We start from the raw sequence: 16,072 nt of genomic DNA on the forward strand, positions 1-16,072 counted from the left end.
GAGTGGCTCACTAAAAGAAAAGGTGAACAAATGAAATCTCTGTATTGTATAGCAAAACAAGCAAAGCGTACGAAAAAAGACATAGTTGGTGCCTCATGTACCAAAAACGACAAAAACGAGATGGTTCTTGAACAAGATGAGATCAAGCTACAGTGGGGAGATTACTTCAACCGTCTGTTAAATGAAACAAATCCCATCAATGTCAACTTTGACGCTCCACCCATCGAAGGTCCGATTCCAGACATCACTGTAGAGGAGCTTACAGAAGCTCTGAAAGCTATGAAGGATGGAAAGGCAGCAGGGCTCTCTGGACTCACAAATGACATTATCAAAGCATCTGGTACTGCAGGTATCCAAACGTTACTACAACTTTACCGCGAAGTGTGAAGAAATCGCTCAATGCCGACTGAATGGAACTATAGCATAACAGTTCCACTATACAAAGGCAAAGGTGATCCATTGAACTGTTCATCATATCGGGGCATACGTCTGTTAGAACACTCCCTGAAAATTTTCGAGAAAATCATTGAGAGAAGATTAATGCAACTCACATCCTTCGGCAACTGCAAGAGAAGCATCAACAACTATCACACATTTTTGTAGACCTTGAAAAAGCATTCGATCGAGTTCCCCGTGAAGCAATACGGTGGAGTCTACGTCAACAACTCATTCCAGAATATCTTGTTTGACTTGTGATGGAAATGTATACGAATACTAAGACTCTCGTCAGCACAACGGTTGGAAACACAGATGCATTTGACATCGGCGTTGGAGTTCACCAAGGCTCGATTCTCAGTCCACTTTTATTTATAACGGTGATGGAAGAAATCACAAAACCGATACGCACTGGTGACATTTGGAATCTAATATATGCTGATGATATTGTTTTAACAGCCACGTCTGAGCAGAATGCAGCACAGATGTTTGAAGATTGGAACACCAGACTCGCCGATCATGAATTCAAAGTCAACATCAGCAAAATCGAAGCAATGAACACTGGTGAACTCATTCAATCCACAGCTACTGGACGATGGCCCTGTTCAGTTTGTAAAGCTGGTGTAGGTAACAATTCAATCAAGTGTCATCAGTGTAACCAGTGTCACAAACGTTGTTCAAAAATAACTGGTAATTTATCTAAAGTGTCCAATTTTGTTTGTCCTGCTTGCATCAATCCACAACAACAAATTCGAAATAGCAATGTTTTTGAAGCCATTAAGGTAGAAAAAGTCACATCATTTCAATATCTAGGAGATGTTCTGGATTGTACTGGAACAGCTGAAGCTGCCGTTCGAGCACGCATAAGTGCAGCCTAGAATAAATGGTATCTCCTTGCCTTTATATTGATGTGGCGTGACATCCCACTACCACTACGATCAAGACTTTATAAATCTGTGATACGTCAGGTGTTGTTATATGGTACAGAAACATGGCCAATGTCAACCAAACTGGAACAACAACTTCACCGAACCGATATGAAAATGCTCCGATGGATGCAACGAATTAGTCTGAAGGACCACATCAAATCTACCGAAATCCTGCGCCGTGTTGGTTTAGATGATATAAAGGACGAATGCCGGCAACACCGTCTGAGGTGGTTTGGTCATGTCAAACGAAGTGGAAACAGTGCCATAACTTCTCTTGCAGATGTTGAAGTACGTGGCACTCGTTCCAAAGGCCGTCTAAAGAAGTCCTGGTCGCAAACAATCGAGGAAGACATGAAAGCTCTAAATTTAAATGAAATGGATACAACTGATCGCCTAATTTGGCGCAAAAAATTGATGGCAAAGAAAACAACGTCCTACCTCGGGAGAACTGCGTCTCTGGACGCTAAAAGATGATTGATTGAAATTATAGTATATTATGTATACCATGCATATTTTCATGTAAAGTGATACAAAACATGCAATGCATTTGTATATATAATTATATATACAGTTGTTCATATATGTTATATATGTATACATAGTATAGCAATATTATATTTTTTTTTTTTCTAATATTATATTTTTTTTTTTTCTAAAAAGAAGGGAAACTAAAAAGCAATCAAATGCAAATTATCCAAATAAAATCAACATTGATCAACATAAATCAAAGATTAAAGTAGTTCAACAAAAATCAATGATTAAATTAGTTCGAAATAAAAGGTACATGGGAAATACATTCTTTAAAGTTATTACGATTGTTTACATTATTTTTATTAATATTTAATGTAAAATAATCTAAACATAATTACCACTATATAAGTTATAAGTTATATTTTAGTTCGAAATAAATGGTACAAGAGGAACACATTTTTTAAAGTTATTATGATTGTTAACATAAGTTTTATTATTATTTAATGTAAGATAATCAAAACATAACTACACCTCTACATAACTATTAAAACACAGATAACCAATAAAGCTCACAAAAATTCTATTAATACATATAATCAATAAAATTATTTAAATCCATTGAATTCAAATAATAACAGATAGAATATAAAAGTCAAAAAAAATTACGCATAGGTCCATTCATTCAATACATGCATTCTATCATACGTACTCACATACATACATGCACGAAAAACATAAGGTACATAAAAAAAAACAACAACATAATTTTATATAATCGATAATAACAAACACTTACTAATTCAAGAAAATAGTATTCTTTTAATCAAGTATAGTTTAATTTTAACGTCCTTTTAACGTTATTTTAACTTCCTACCTCGGAGAACTGGGTCTCTGGACGCAAAACGATGATTGATTGATTGATTGATAATTTTAGATATAAACAAATGCAAGTGACAGAGTATTATATATATAGTATAATATATTATAAAGGTAGCGTTTAATTTTAGATTTAAACAAATGCAAGTAACTGAGAGCTTTGATCTCAAGTGGAATTACCAAGTCCCAGAATATTATATATATAATATTAATATATTATACATTTTTGGTAAATCCCCATAATAATAATAATAATAAATTAACAAATTAATAATAATAAATTAACAAATTAATAATAAATTAACAAATTAATAATGATATTAAATATATTATTATTATTATTATTATTATATTATATAATTATAATATATATAGTGCCTAATTAATATCTACAGTTAGTGTTAGAATTATAAGTAATTAGTATTACTATTACTTTTAGTATATTTCTGTGTCTCTGTTGTCAACAGTTAAATTAAAATTTTAAAATTAACAATTATTTTTAATCCTGCTATTGAAACAATTATAAATTAATATTAAGCTAATACTAACTCTAAAATTAAATAAGATAATGGGTTTAATTTTTGTTTGCTTTAATTTTTAATAGAAATGTAAAATGTACTATACGTAAATAAAATAAAATTATTTAATTTAATTTAATTAATTTAATTTTTAATAGAGACATATAAAAATAACTAACCACAGCAATGGATAGGACAATCACAACCAACGGCAATCAATAGAACAGTCAATGTACAAATTAATAATTAATTATTCTACTATTTTAAATTTTTAATTTAATAATTTCATTCAAATCAATACAACTACATTACTACACCTTAAAATTTAATAAAAACACGGAAAGTCGATCATCATCGATATATGCATGTTTGATGTGTATTTATAATTTATATTACCAGCGATTTTTAACGAAAACTATACTATACTCAATTCGGTAAAAACTTTTAATCACTTTTCATTTGGGCATATAATGATACGATATGTTTTATGATACTATACTACATAACAATCAATATCTAATTTTTAAATGCACGTTAATCAATGTTCAACGTAAATTGTAAATACAGCATTTCTTTAGAATGTTAAAAAAACATTTCGTCTGCCTGCTGTACGTACACTCTTCGCTGCCAGTTAACAGTAAATAAATGCCAGCGTAGGTAGATATAGGTAGATACAACCGCGAATAACTGTAACTTGATGATCATTCATGCATATTATAAGTTAATAATAAGCCTTACATTTAACGTTATCAAACCATCAAATCAATTAACACAAATGCTTTTACACATGTATACAACACACAACAAACACACACACACACACACACATTATATATATATATATATATATATATATATATATATATATATATATATATATATATATATATATATACATAAACAGTATATGGTATTCATGGCTTAGTCTGGAATTGGTGTCAGAGTTGTCTAAGAAACCGATATCAATATGTTATCAACAAAAATATCAAATCAAACATGCCACCTATCAGTTGCGGAGTTCCCCAGGGATTTATACTGGGACCCTAGTTCTTTAATATAATCATCAATAATTTGGCAAATTGAAGTATTCATCTAAAATTTGTTATGTATGCAGATGATAGCCCAATATTGGCGAGTGGTAAGTCAGTCTTTGAAGTGGAAATTCTTTTAAACTCTGAACTGGTTCATGTGTCTTCTTTGATGAATATAACTTATTAAATTTGAATATTTCCAAAATTGAACATAACATAACAGAAAAAAATTAATGAGCGCAAGTGTACCACCCATAAACCCAAATTCCCAAAAATTAGTTAATTAAATGAAATCCTAAATTGCTCAAGTAATGATAAAAGTAATACGCAAACACACACTCACACGTCTCAAGCATGTACACACACATATTCACATGCCAACCCAAATATCACTCAAACTGGATAATTTGCACGCCATTCGTACCTAATCTCAAACTCAATAGTGAACTTGTCAAACAGAACTTTAAATTGATTTATGGATTTTGCACCCACAATTTCCTGTGGTAAAGAATTTCATAGTTCTGTTAACAAATGCATGTTTACTCGTGTTTGTTCTAACCTTATTTCGTTATTTCGTTCTAACTTTTTATCCTGTACTCTAGTTATTGAATCTGTACATAATTTTAGATCTTGATATAAATTACTACTTAAGTTATCATTCAAAATATTATACAAAGTAATCAAATCTCCTCTGATTCAACGAAACTTTAGTGTGGATAAATTTAAAAACCTCAGCCTTCTATTGTATTTCATACCACGACATTCGTACAAAAATTTAGTACTCTTTTTCAACTCCCACAGTTTGCCCAAGGTTATTTTATTTGGACCCAAGATCGTAACTAATTTACAATCTTTTTCAATAATTTATAATAATTATATCATAAACAGAGTTGAGTTTACCAATTTTCTAGATTTTATTATTAGGTACTTGAAACTTGAACTGGAAAGGCCAAATTTTGTCTATCTCAAAAAAATTATCGATAAATTTAGGAGTTATTTATAAATTAAAATATTTTTTTCTAAGTCAATTCTTATTAATCTTAATTATTCATTGGTTTATCTTTACTTGTTTTATGGTATTATTACTTGGGGTCGTCAGGTTAAAACCCATTTATTGTTACTAACTCATTCCTAAGGTTTTTTTATTAGAATTTATTTTAATTTGAAAAAAATTCGATCATACCCTATCTCTGAATATTTTATACTTTCTAAGTTATTTTCTATTAATCAGTTATATATTTTAAGAGTCTTACTTTTTCTAAATAAACTAATAGTCATTAAAATGATCCTCAATTTAATTCTTACATAATAATAACTTCATCACTCAGTATTCGTTTAACGCATCATACACCAAATAATGACAACAAGTAATGGCAACCTTCTGTCCACAACTGATGCCAAGAAAATCATAGACAAACACAAAGCAAAGCAAACATAATAGTGACAAGTTGAATACACCTCACCTTTTTCTGTGGCAACATGGAACGTTAGAACCTAGAACGTTGTACCAGACTGGAAAATTAGAAAACGTGAAACAAGAAATGAAAAAAATGAATCTCAGCATTCTAGGTTTGAGCTAAACTCGGTGGAAGAAATCAGGTATCATTACCTTTGAAGAAGGCAAATTAATCTATTCTGGAAGTGATTCACACAAATGAGGAGTAGATGTACTTTTGAACAAAGAAATGTCTAAAAATTTAGAAGGTTTCTTGGCGGTGTCAGATAGAGTTTTGTGGGTCAAAATACACGCAAAACTTTTCAACCTAACTGTTATTCAAGTTTATGCGCCAACATCTAAAAGCAGTGAAGAAGACCTTGATGCTTTTCACAATAATCTTGATGATGCTTTAAAAAATCTCAAGAAGTTATTATTATGATGGATGACTCGAATGCAAAATTTGGCTCAAAAAAATACATGAGGTGTGGTTAGTCCTTATGGGATAGGTGAAAGAAATGAAAAAGGAGAAAAGTTGATTGAATGGTGTATCATAAATGATCAAATTATTACCAACACCTGGCTTGACAATCACCCAAAGAGAAAATATAATTGGGAAAGACCCGAAAACAAGGTAAGAAATATGATTGATTACATTACAATAATTAGATGATTTCGAAATGCCATTTTACAATGCAAAAGTTACCCTGCAGCTGATTGTGGCAGTGATCATAACCCAGTTTTTTGTAAAATCAGGATAAAATTAAAGAAAATCAAGAGTGAATGGCTCCAAAACGTTTGAAGTTTGTCAGTCTGTCACAAAATGATGAGATCAAGGTCAAGTATAACGTTGAAATAAGGAATCGTTTTCAGTTATTAACGGAAGACGTAAATAAATCTAAACAAGAAATATTTAGAGATGTTCTCACAGAATCAGCAAGGGAAGTTATACCTGTGAAAGAGCAAAGAAGAGGTCATAAATGAAAACAGATGACATCGCAATATCTCTGATGGATGAACGAAGGAAAGTGAAAGGTTCAAATTCTGCTAGTTACAAAAAGCTGGACAAAACATTAAAAAATGTGCTTAGAGGCAAAGGAGAAATGTTCAAATGACAAATTCAAAAACAGTAATACAATTGCAATGTATAAAAACTTCAAAGAAATAACTGGAAAAAGGGCTTGTACCGTTTCTGGATGCATTTAAGAGAGGAATGGCTATCGAACACCCCCATCCTTTGAAAGCAGGAGTAGCGTTGTAGTTACGCGTTTATTATAATTAAAAAAGAGAACCCCTATGCTTTCTATGCTTCGGATACATCGTTATTTTCTATTATTATTATGTTCGTTATTTTCTGACATATTTAGATCATATTTATATAATTATTAAATGTTTGTGCCAAAGTTATCAATATTAAAGTAAAAAATATATTAAAATCGAAACATTTATATCAATTTCTCAATTGATATTGCCAATTAAAAGTTTGGCAACGCCTAATTTTTTTCTTATATATTATTATAATCATAATATAACGCTTAATTTTTGTCGTAGGTTTCATAGTTTTCCACAAATTTTATGTTACCGCACACGTGATCATCTATTTCCTTTCTCGTCTCGGAGTGACTCTTGTTAATCGTTCAACGCATTTTATTGATAGAGAAGAAGCTTCTATTGAATCGACAGATTAAAGTTTGTAATTAAAACTTCAACTTATTACGTTTTTGTATGTGTTTTATTTTGTTGAAGTTTTTTATTTCGGTTCGTTCTACTCATTTTTCGTCTTTTGCCGTTAATTTTTACTTTTATAATTTATATGGCGTCGTTTTTTTATTTGTTCATGTTTTGTTTTACTCGTTTTCGTACGATGTCTTAACGTTTATATGTATAAGTTTGTCGTATTGTGTATGCACATACGTGTGTGTCGGTTTGGTTCAGTCATTGGTTATTTAAAATATTTTGTAGTTACCGTTGTTATGGTTATTAAATTGGCATTATGGGTTGATTAAGTTTTGTTAAACTAACTAATCTAAACTTACTGTGAACAGCATCTAAAATGGGAGACCGTGATAAATGTTATAACTGCGGTAAGTCTGGCCATTTTGCCCGTGATTGCCGTGCTGCTAGCAATGGTCGAAACGGAGGTAGCAGAGGTGGAGGAAGAGGAGGAAGTCGCACCGGTGGATCAGGTATTTATTGTTTGCATATTTTTCAATTTCATTTGAAGATGTAATTGAGATAGGTAGAAAGGTTAAACAGTGCTACTAAAGCTAAACTATTATCTTTTAAATTACTTCTATACCATTTAATTAAGTTTTTTACTAGTTTTTATATTTTATATATTACTGCTAAGAGCTAATAATCTTGATGTCATTACTATAGGCTGTTCGTTTGCTAAATGTCTCTTTTGCTGATGCATTGTATATAATATTCAAAATTATAATTAGTTGACATATTCACAACTAACCAACATAAAATCCCCAAACTTATAAACAATCATCTGTTGACGATTTTAATGCAATAAGCCACTAAGCTAAGCTAATTGATTAGACCCTAATTTTATTTAATGATAATGAATAATTTGTAAAATAGTGTATGTCTATAATAAAAATAAATATTCTTATTCTTTTATGTGCAAAAAAATCATGTGAATTTTAAGCATAGAGTTGGAAACCAATATTTCAAAATGTGCAAATAATTTGTGTTTTTGCACTCTATATATTATAATAACCTCTTTTAAGATCATTAAGTTAGATTATTGGTAACAAATTTTGATTCATTTATTTTTGAGAGCAATTATGAACAGTGCAGGGCTAGATTTATTTTAGTTGTCTTTTAAATGGCTAGTGTTAATAAACACCTCAAAACTTCCAAATGAGCTGCCTGTGTTGACATTGTGTTAATTTTACAATCCCCACTTTACTGTTTTAAATGTTAACACTGATTGCTATGATTTACGTTAAATCAGCATTTAATTTTTAAAGTGTGCTCAGAGATTTCTAAAGTTAAATTTGAGGAAATACATCTTAGTATCTATGTTTACTAATATTATGTGTGCTCAGAGATTTCTAAAGTTAAATTTGAGGAAATACGTCTTAGTATCTATGTTTACTAATATTAAACAAGTGTTAATATTAGGCAATCTTGATTGTAAATGTAAAGGCATTAAATCTTTTTGGTTGTTTCCTATTTTGGTAATGAACCTTAAAAGTTGAAATGTGAGTTCAGTTTTTAAATATATTTTTCAGGTGGAGGAGGTTCCTGCTACAATTGTGGCAAGCCAGGCCATCTAGCGAGAGATTGTACAGAATCTAGTAATAGAAATGATAGAAGCAGTGATGACAGAAAATGTTACAACTGCGGAGAATCAGGACACTTGTCAAGAGATTGTACTGAAAAGTCAAGTGAGAAGAGATCTAATGGTGGTGGTGGTGGTGGTGGTGGTGGTCGTTCATTTGGCAGAAGCGGTGGTAGCAGCAATGGTGGATCTTGTTACAACTGTGGTGAAGAGGGTCACTTTTCGAGAGATTGTCCAGAAGAAAGAAAACCCAGAGGAGGAGGTGGGTCATCAGATGTACGCTGTTATAGATGCAACGAGCTGGGTCACATTGCTCAGCGTTGTACAAGTGCTGCTTAGACGTTGATATAGCCTGGCCCCAGTGCTTAAGAGAACCGTTTTATAATCTGGTTGAGGCACGGGTAGCACAGGACCAGCTTGATTTGTAAATGTTTGAGCAAACTGATGATTGATTTTGATTCATTATATATAATATATAAACAAACTTATATGAAGAAGAATAAATTTTGTATTTTTGTTTACTAATTCAGTGATACTGAAAGATTTTGTTCTGTTATTTGCATGATTATTATGATGAGTAAATAATAACGTTTCCGGTTGGATGACCATATTTTTCGGCCTTTAATGCTGGTTTGGTAAAAAGTTGAGGTTCTGGAGAGTGTGCTCAAATTTTGGTCCTGAGATGTTTCTTATAGTAACTTCCGTGACTACCTTGTAGCTGCCATAACCAGATATAGCGCCAAGAATTACGGCCCACGACTGGATGCTTGGTAGTGTTGATGAGCAATGGTGTCATTATGAAAAACTTCAAATTTGCATATTAATTTTTTGGTGTGAAATTGATTATTACGGTTTCGTTGAATGATATATATGCATTTACATTGACGTTCATAATGTTGCATTCATATTGTAAAAGCTAGTGAGTAATCGATCATTCGTCTGTCAATTTCACAAATTGAAGGCTGACTTAAATTTTAAAAAAATTTAAAATGAATTAAATGTCTTGAAAAATTTTTGCTAATGCGATAGAAGTAAATTCACGTGGTAGCAGCATTCAATCTCGCAGAATGTTTTTCCGCAGTTCTCTTGTATCTGTTTTTGAACTTCGTTTGGGTGATTTAATCGTACTGGCGAGTTCGGTGGTTGAGCATGTTGAGTGTAGCACGTAAAACCGTTTCGCTACTTTAGTGCAGAATCTCTCCGGGGCTTTACCTATTTTTCATCACGGTTGCGTTGTATTTTTACCATCATAAACTTTATGAGGCCGTGATCGACTTTCTCACTAACGCGATATTTTAATGGTATCTATATAAATATACATAAATATACTAACAAAACCCTTGAGTCATCGGTCAGTTCGAGTGCTTTGGATTTTTTGAGCGTTTCCACAACTTACTAAAAATTACTTTAAAAAACCAAAGTAGTTGTATTTCTTAATTTACAATTACTTTATGCCATAAATATTAATTTTATAGAGTATACTAATTGACAGTTTTGTAATTTCTTTGTCCGTGAGTGCTCGTGCGTTTCTTTTCAAGTTTACATAGTTTGATAGTTTTTTAAACCATCTTGCTGACTTTCAGTGTTTGTTGCGGATTCAATCGCAATTGCCGATAGAAAACAGAATGGCCGTTTATAAATGTTGAGAATTGTTGAGCCCCTGGCATACCGCAAAAATTCTTTTATTTCCGTTATATATATATATTTTAGTGGTCAAATTTATTAAAACGAGAATGTTAGCGTTGATTACGTTTCTTATTACCTACTTGTGCAGCGAAGTTTTCTATACTTGTTTCAGTTGAAGCCATCATAGAAAAGAAATTGAACACTCTATTACTAATCTAAACACTCTATTACTATTGCTCCTTATCTTACCTGATTCTAAAACTCTTTGTTTCTCACAAGTTTCAATCAATCAATCACTTAGCTTATGAAGCGCTATTTCCGCGATGTTCAACAGCACTCCTCAATGAATTTTGAGAACAGATGGGTCTTGGGATCCGCTCTGAACTTCGCAAGTGATAGAGAAGTAGTCAGAGAAGTAGGTAGAGAGTTCCAGAGAAAAGAACCAGAAAAAGCAAAAGCAGATTTGGCAAAAGAGTGTTTAACACGAGTTAAGAAAAAGCGAGAAGAAGACGATCGTAAACCGGGGCGTTTAAATTCAATTAATATATCTGATAAATACTTAGGAAATAATTCAGATTGAGTATTATACATGAACGTGCAAATTTTAAAAATTATTCTATATTTTATAGGTAGCCAGTGCAAGAGAACAAGATATGGAGATATATGAGAAAAGAAAGGGGCACGAGCAACTAGACGAGCAGCAGAGTTAAAAGCTTTACTTAAAGGATAAAGTATAGAGTCAGGAAGACCATAGTAGAGAGAGTTACAATAATCAATCCTAGATAAAACTAACGAAGTAACAAGAAGGAGAAGAGTAGGATCATCAAGAAAAGGCAAAAGTATTTTTATTCTACGTAGATGAAAGTAAGAGCTTCTAGCAACACTATTAATCTGAGAAGAGAGAGACATAGTAGAATCAAAGATAAAACCTAGACTACGAAACTTATGAGAGACATCAAGAGTTTTAGAATCAGGTAAGATAATAGGAGGAATAGTAATAGAGTGTTTAGATTTATTAAAACAAATTAATTCAAACTTAGAAGGATTAAGTTTAAGACACATAGAGTCAGACCAAGCGAAAATTGAAGAAAAACATAGAGATAAATTATGAAGAACACTATTGAGATTAGATGGAGGAAAAGAAGTATAAATGTAAGAATCATCAGCATATAGTTGACTAGAGAAAGAAAAGTTATTAATAATACGAGGTAGTTCAGAAGTAAAGAGTATAAATAGAAGAGGGCTAAGAATAGAACCCTTAGGTACCCCGAAAGTAAGAGTAGAGGAGTTAGAAGTAGAATTATTGAGAACAACAGAAGAAAAACGATTACAGAGATAAGAAGAAAACCAAGATAGACAAGAATCAGTAATATTAAAAGAAAGATGCAGCAGTCTCAAGAGAATAGTATGGTCAACAGTATCAAAAGCCAAGGAAAAGTCAAGAGCAAGAAGAAGAGTAAGATTACTGTTGTCACTAGAGAGAAGGATATCATTGTGTATTTTAAGTAAAGAAGTTTCAGTACTGTGAGCAGGTCTGAAACCAGATTGAGATACAGGTAGCAAGGAGTTAATGTCTAAATAGGATGACGGTTGATTAAAAACTACTTTTTCTATTATTTTAGAGATGAAAGTAATATTAGTTACAGGTCTATAATTAGATAAAGAGGTAGGATCTAAGGATGAGTTTTTAAGAATAAGAATAACAATAGAATGCATATAAGAAGTAGGAAATTTAGAGGTGGAAAGAGATAAATTAACTAATTTGAGAATGATTGGATAAAATATTGAAGAAAATTCTTTAAGTAAATTAGAAGGAAGTAGATCTAGAGAACAGGTTGTAGACGACATAGAATTAATAATTTTAGTTAGTTCTAAAAAATTTATTGGAGTAAATACAGAAAAAGATTCAGTAGTAAGTTTAGTAAAGTTATGAGAAGAAAAATTAGAATTAGATGTTCTTAAAGAAGTAATTTTATTTACAAAAAAGTCATGAAACTGTTGAGCAGAAAAAGATGAGAGGATTTTTTATGTAGAAGTTTATATAGAACAGACCACCTATTTTTAGATGTTGAAACAAATGTTATAGAATTTCTAAGAAAAGTAGAGTGTTTAGAGAATAGTAGATATTTATAATTAATCAATTCAGATTCATAGATAGAATAAAGAGAGTTAGATGGATTTCTTAATCTAGGCTTCATCTTTGATTCTAGTTTGTCTCTTTTTTTTTCAGATAATTAGTGTTGCTAGAAGTTCTTACTTTCATCTACGTAGAATAAAAAAACTTGCCATTTCTTGACGATCCTACTCTTCTTTTATTTGTTACTTCGTTAGTCTTATCCAGGATTGTTTATTGTAACTAGCTCTAGTGTGGTCTTCCTGATTCTACACTCTATCCTTTAAGTAAAGCTTTTAACTTTGCTGTTCGTCTAATTGCTCGTGCTTCTTTCTTTTCTCATATATCTCCATATCTTTTTCTCTTGCTTTGGTTATCTATAAAATATAGAATAATTTTTATAATTTGTACATTTATGTATAAGTCTCAATATAAATTATTTCCTAAGAACTTATCAGATATATTAATTGAACCTAAACGCGCCGGTTTACGATCGTCGTCTTGTTCTCACTTCTTAACTTCTGTTAAACACATTTTTTGCTAAATCTGTTTTAGCTTTTTCTGGCCCTTTTCTCTGGAACTCTCTACCTCCTTCTCTGATGACTTCTCCACCGCTTCAGAGCAGATTTCAAGACCCATCTGTTTGCAAAATTTAGTGAGGAATGCTGTTGTACATCGCGGAAATAGTGCTTTATAAACTAATTGATTGATTGATTGGATATTACATTTTTATTGATTAATATTAAAAATTATTGTCCTAAAAATTAACATATAACATTGACGACGTTCTTCTTTTTTTCGTGCCTTATCCTTTCAAGACATTGGCGATTCGACCTCCACAAAACCCAATTTTTAATACTTTGTAGTAGTTGAAATGTGGTGATATTCAACAAGTTACACAAAGACTTCACAAATGTTGTTCGTTGTTGACCGCGATCTTTTTACCTTGCAATCTTTCCGCATGATGTGACTCAGAAACTTTAACAGCCCCTGTCGAATTATCTGTATTAATTTCTTCTTTTCTGTGACAACGTTAACGTTACAAAAACCAAAAACTAACAATATTTAAATATTTATTAAGCAATTTCGACAGGCTCATACAATTAGATTTTCTAGTAAACAAAACAATAAGTTGTGCTCTTGTTTTTTCAGTAACCTTCGTATCGTATAATTTTATAAAATGCCGTTTCCTATGATTAAATTGGGATATTTGGCTGTAAAGCAAATTAGTAAACCTCTGGCTAATTATATTAAAAAAAAAGCAAAAACAACCCCTTTTCTTAGGAACAAATTACTTTTGCCTCCAGCTCAGTGTAAAGTACTTTAAAAAGTTTTTCAATGAAATTACTAAATTTCTTTCAGTGTTTAACTGTCAAACTTTAACATTTAAAAACTTATTCAATGTATTGTGTCGTGGAACTATAAGCATATATATTTTAAATTTTCAATAGAGAAAAGATTTAATTTAATTTCTTAAAAAATTAATTTATATTTTTATTTTTTATAAATTATTTTAATTTAATTAATATTAATAGTATTAATACGTTACCTGAATTGAGCCATGACATTTGACATGGATTGATGCCTCGATTGTTTCCAATCTACATTTTAAAAAAATATTTAAAAATAGAAATTGCATTGTTTTGTATCTTTTATTCAAGCTTATTGGATGTTTGAAAGCTTGACTATTGGACATGAAAGAACCCAAATAAAATGAATTTACAGTCCTTCCCTTGGTTGTGTTACTTTTATTTTACTCAACCATTTTTGTGCATTAAGCACCTTTACTTTATGAAAAAAAGTTTCAGTTTTATAAGATCAAAAACTGACTTGGTTTCAAACTTTCCAGTGAATAGTTTGTTTATTGTCTTATTTAATATTTGTTTGCATTGGTAGTAACTGTTACCATAATTATAGATCTATTTTTTGTCTGCATCTTCTATGTACTTATATCTGTGCATTCCTACTTTGTTTATTGGCTCCAAAAATTCACTTTGCTTTCCTACTTTTTTGGCTCCAAAAATTCACTTAGCATTGAGTCAATAAATAGGAACACAAAGTTAATTTTGGAGCCAACAAAGTAGGGTCACAAGATAAGATACAACTAATAGTTGATAACATACTACAGTGAACCGACCTCCACAAAACCCGATTTTAATTGCCGAAAAAATACTTTTTCTGTATAAGATAAGAATGAAAAAAAAGTAGTTTAAAACTTTGTTCTCTATATAAAGTTAAAAACTGATGACAAACATACCATACCAAATATTGAAAAACTGAACCAGAAACTTATCAAAGCTGAAAATAGTGATATTTCTTAATAATTTTATATAGAAATATTTGTTATTTATTCATTATTTATCCAATTCTTATCTTTCATGTCATTTTTATCTTTATTTTCAATAATCTTTGATGCGTTAGTTTGTCTTACCGTCTCATGAGTCTAAATCTAAATTCTATGATTTTTACCTTCAAATAGAAAAAAATCGCATATTAGAGATTGAAATGATAGTTTACAGTTTAATTGAAATTTAAAATGGAATGTTGTACATTTTGAAAATGTCTAAATGTGTAATACTGAAAATATCTAAATGTGTAATACTGAAAATATCTGATAAGGTAATTTTAGAAATAGAACAAAATTGAAGAGGTTCAAGGCTTTTCATGATGTTGCATATTTTGAAAACATCTGATCAGGTAATTTTTTTGAATAAAACAAAAAGAAAGAGGCATTTAAAGTTTTCTTATATAGAGAACCAAGATGAATTGATTTTTATATACTTTAGAACAATTATGCATGGAAAGCTGTCATTGTATTTTGTTTACTATTGATATTAAAAATTTCAGTTTACCACAAAATGGACACAACAATTAAAATGAAAATGCTTGGCCTTGGCAAAGTTTCCTCAGTGAAACCATTGAATGAAGATGTTGCAGTCGATCTTGCTGCTGACATGTTAGGAGAGGCAGTCATCTTTGGCATTGCTACAGCTCTTTTATTTTTGGAGTACAAGAGGCAAATGTGGAAAGATCAAACCAAAGTGAGAATCTCATTAAATTTGTATCCCATCGCCAGCTCCAATTTCAAATTTATAATCATTTGAACGCGATGTTTATAAATTGTCAGTTTGATAATATAAAATGATTTTGTTCATGAAAACAAAAAGTGGATAATTTATACAATTCAACTGATACGATGCTTTCTTACCGATAATTAACTAGCAGGTTTAGCAATGTAAATCATAAAAGTAATTTATATTTATATGTCGTGATACATCTATCATGCTTGCTGATTAATGGTATTTTAAAATAAATCAGGCTCTATAATGTTAACATTTTAGGA

General features: G+C 30.9%; 2 protein-coding genes across 2 annotated transcripts; both read left to right on the top strand.

Annotated features, from left to right (window-relative positions):
• Positions 1 to 6,478: 6,478 nt before the first annotated feature.
• Positions 6,479 to 7,383, top strand: HELRODRAFT_165845 (hypothetical protein; the record flags this gene model as incomplete). Its single annotated transcript, XM_009032329.1, has 2 exons — positions 6,479 to 6,668; positions 7,247 to 7,383. The coding sequence occupies 2 exons, from the start codon at positions 6,479 to 6,481 to the stop codon at positions 7,381 to 7,383; spliced, it is 327 nt and encodes a 108-aa protein (XP_009030577.1).
• A 6,526-nt stretch (positions 7,384 to 13,909) lies between these two features.
• Positions 13,910 to 15,833, top strand: HELRODRAFT_70587 (hypothetical protein; the record flags this gene model as incomplete). Its single annotated transcript, XM_009031910.1, has 2 exons — positions 13,910 to 14,042; positions 15,577 to 15,833. The coding sequence occupies 2 exons, from the start codon at positions 13,910 to 13,912 to the stop codon at positions 15,831 to 15,833; spliced, it is 390 nt and encodes a 129-aa protein (XP_009030158.1).
• Positions 15,834 to 16,072: the final 239 nt, after the last annotated feature.

This window comes from Helobdella robusta, assembly GCF_000326865.2.
Source record: "Helobdella robusta unplaced genomic scaffold HELROscaffold_8, whole genome shotgun sequence".
Lineage (NCBI taxonomy): Eukaryota > Metazoa > Annelida > Clitellata > Rhynchobdellida > Glossiphoniidae > Helobdella > Helobdella robusta.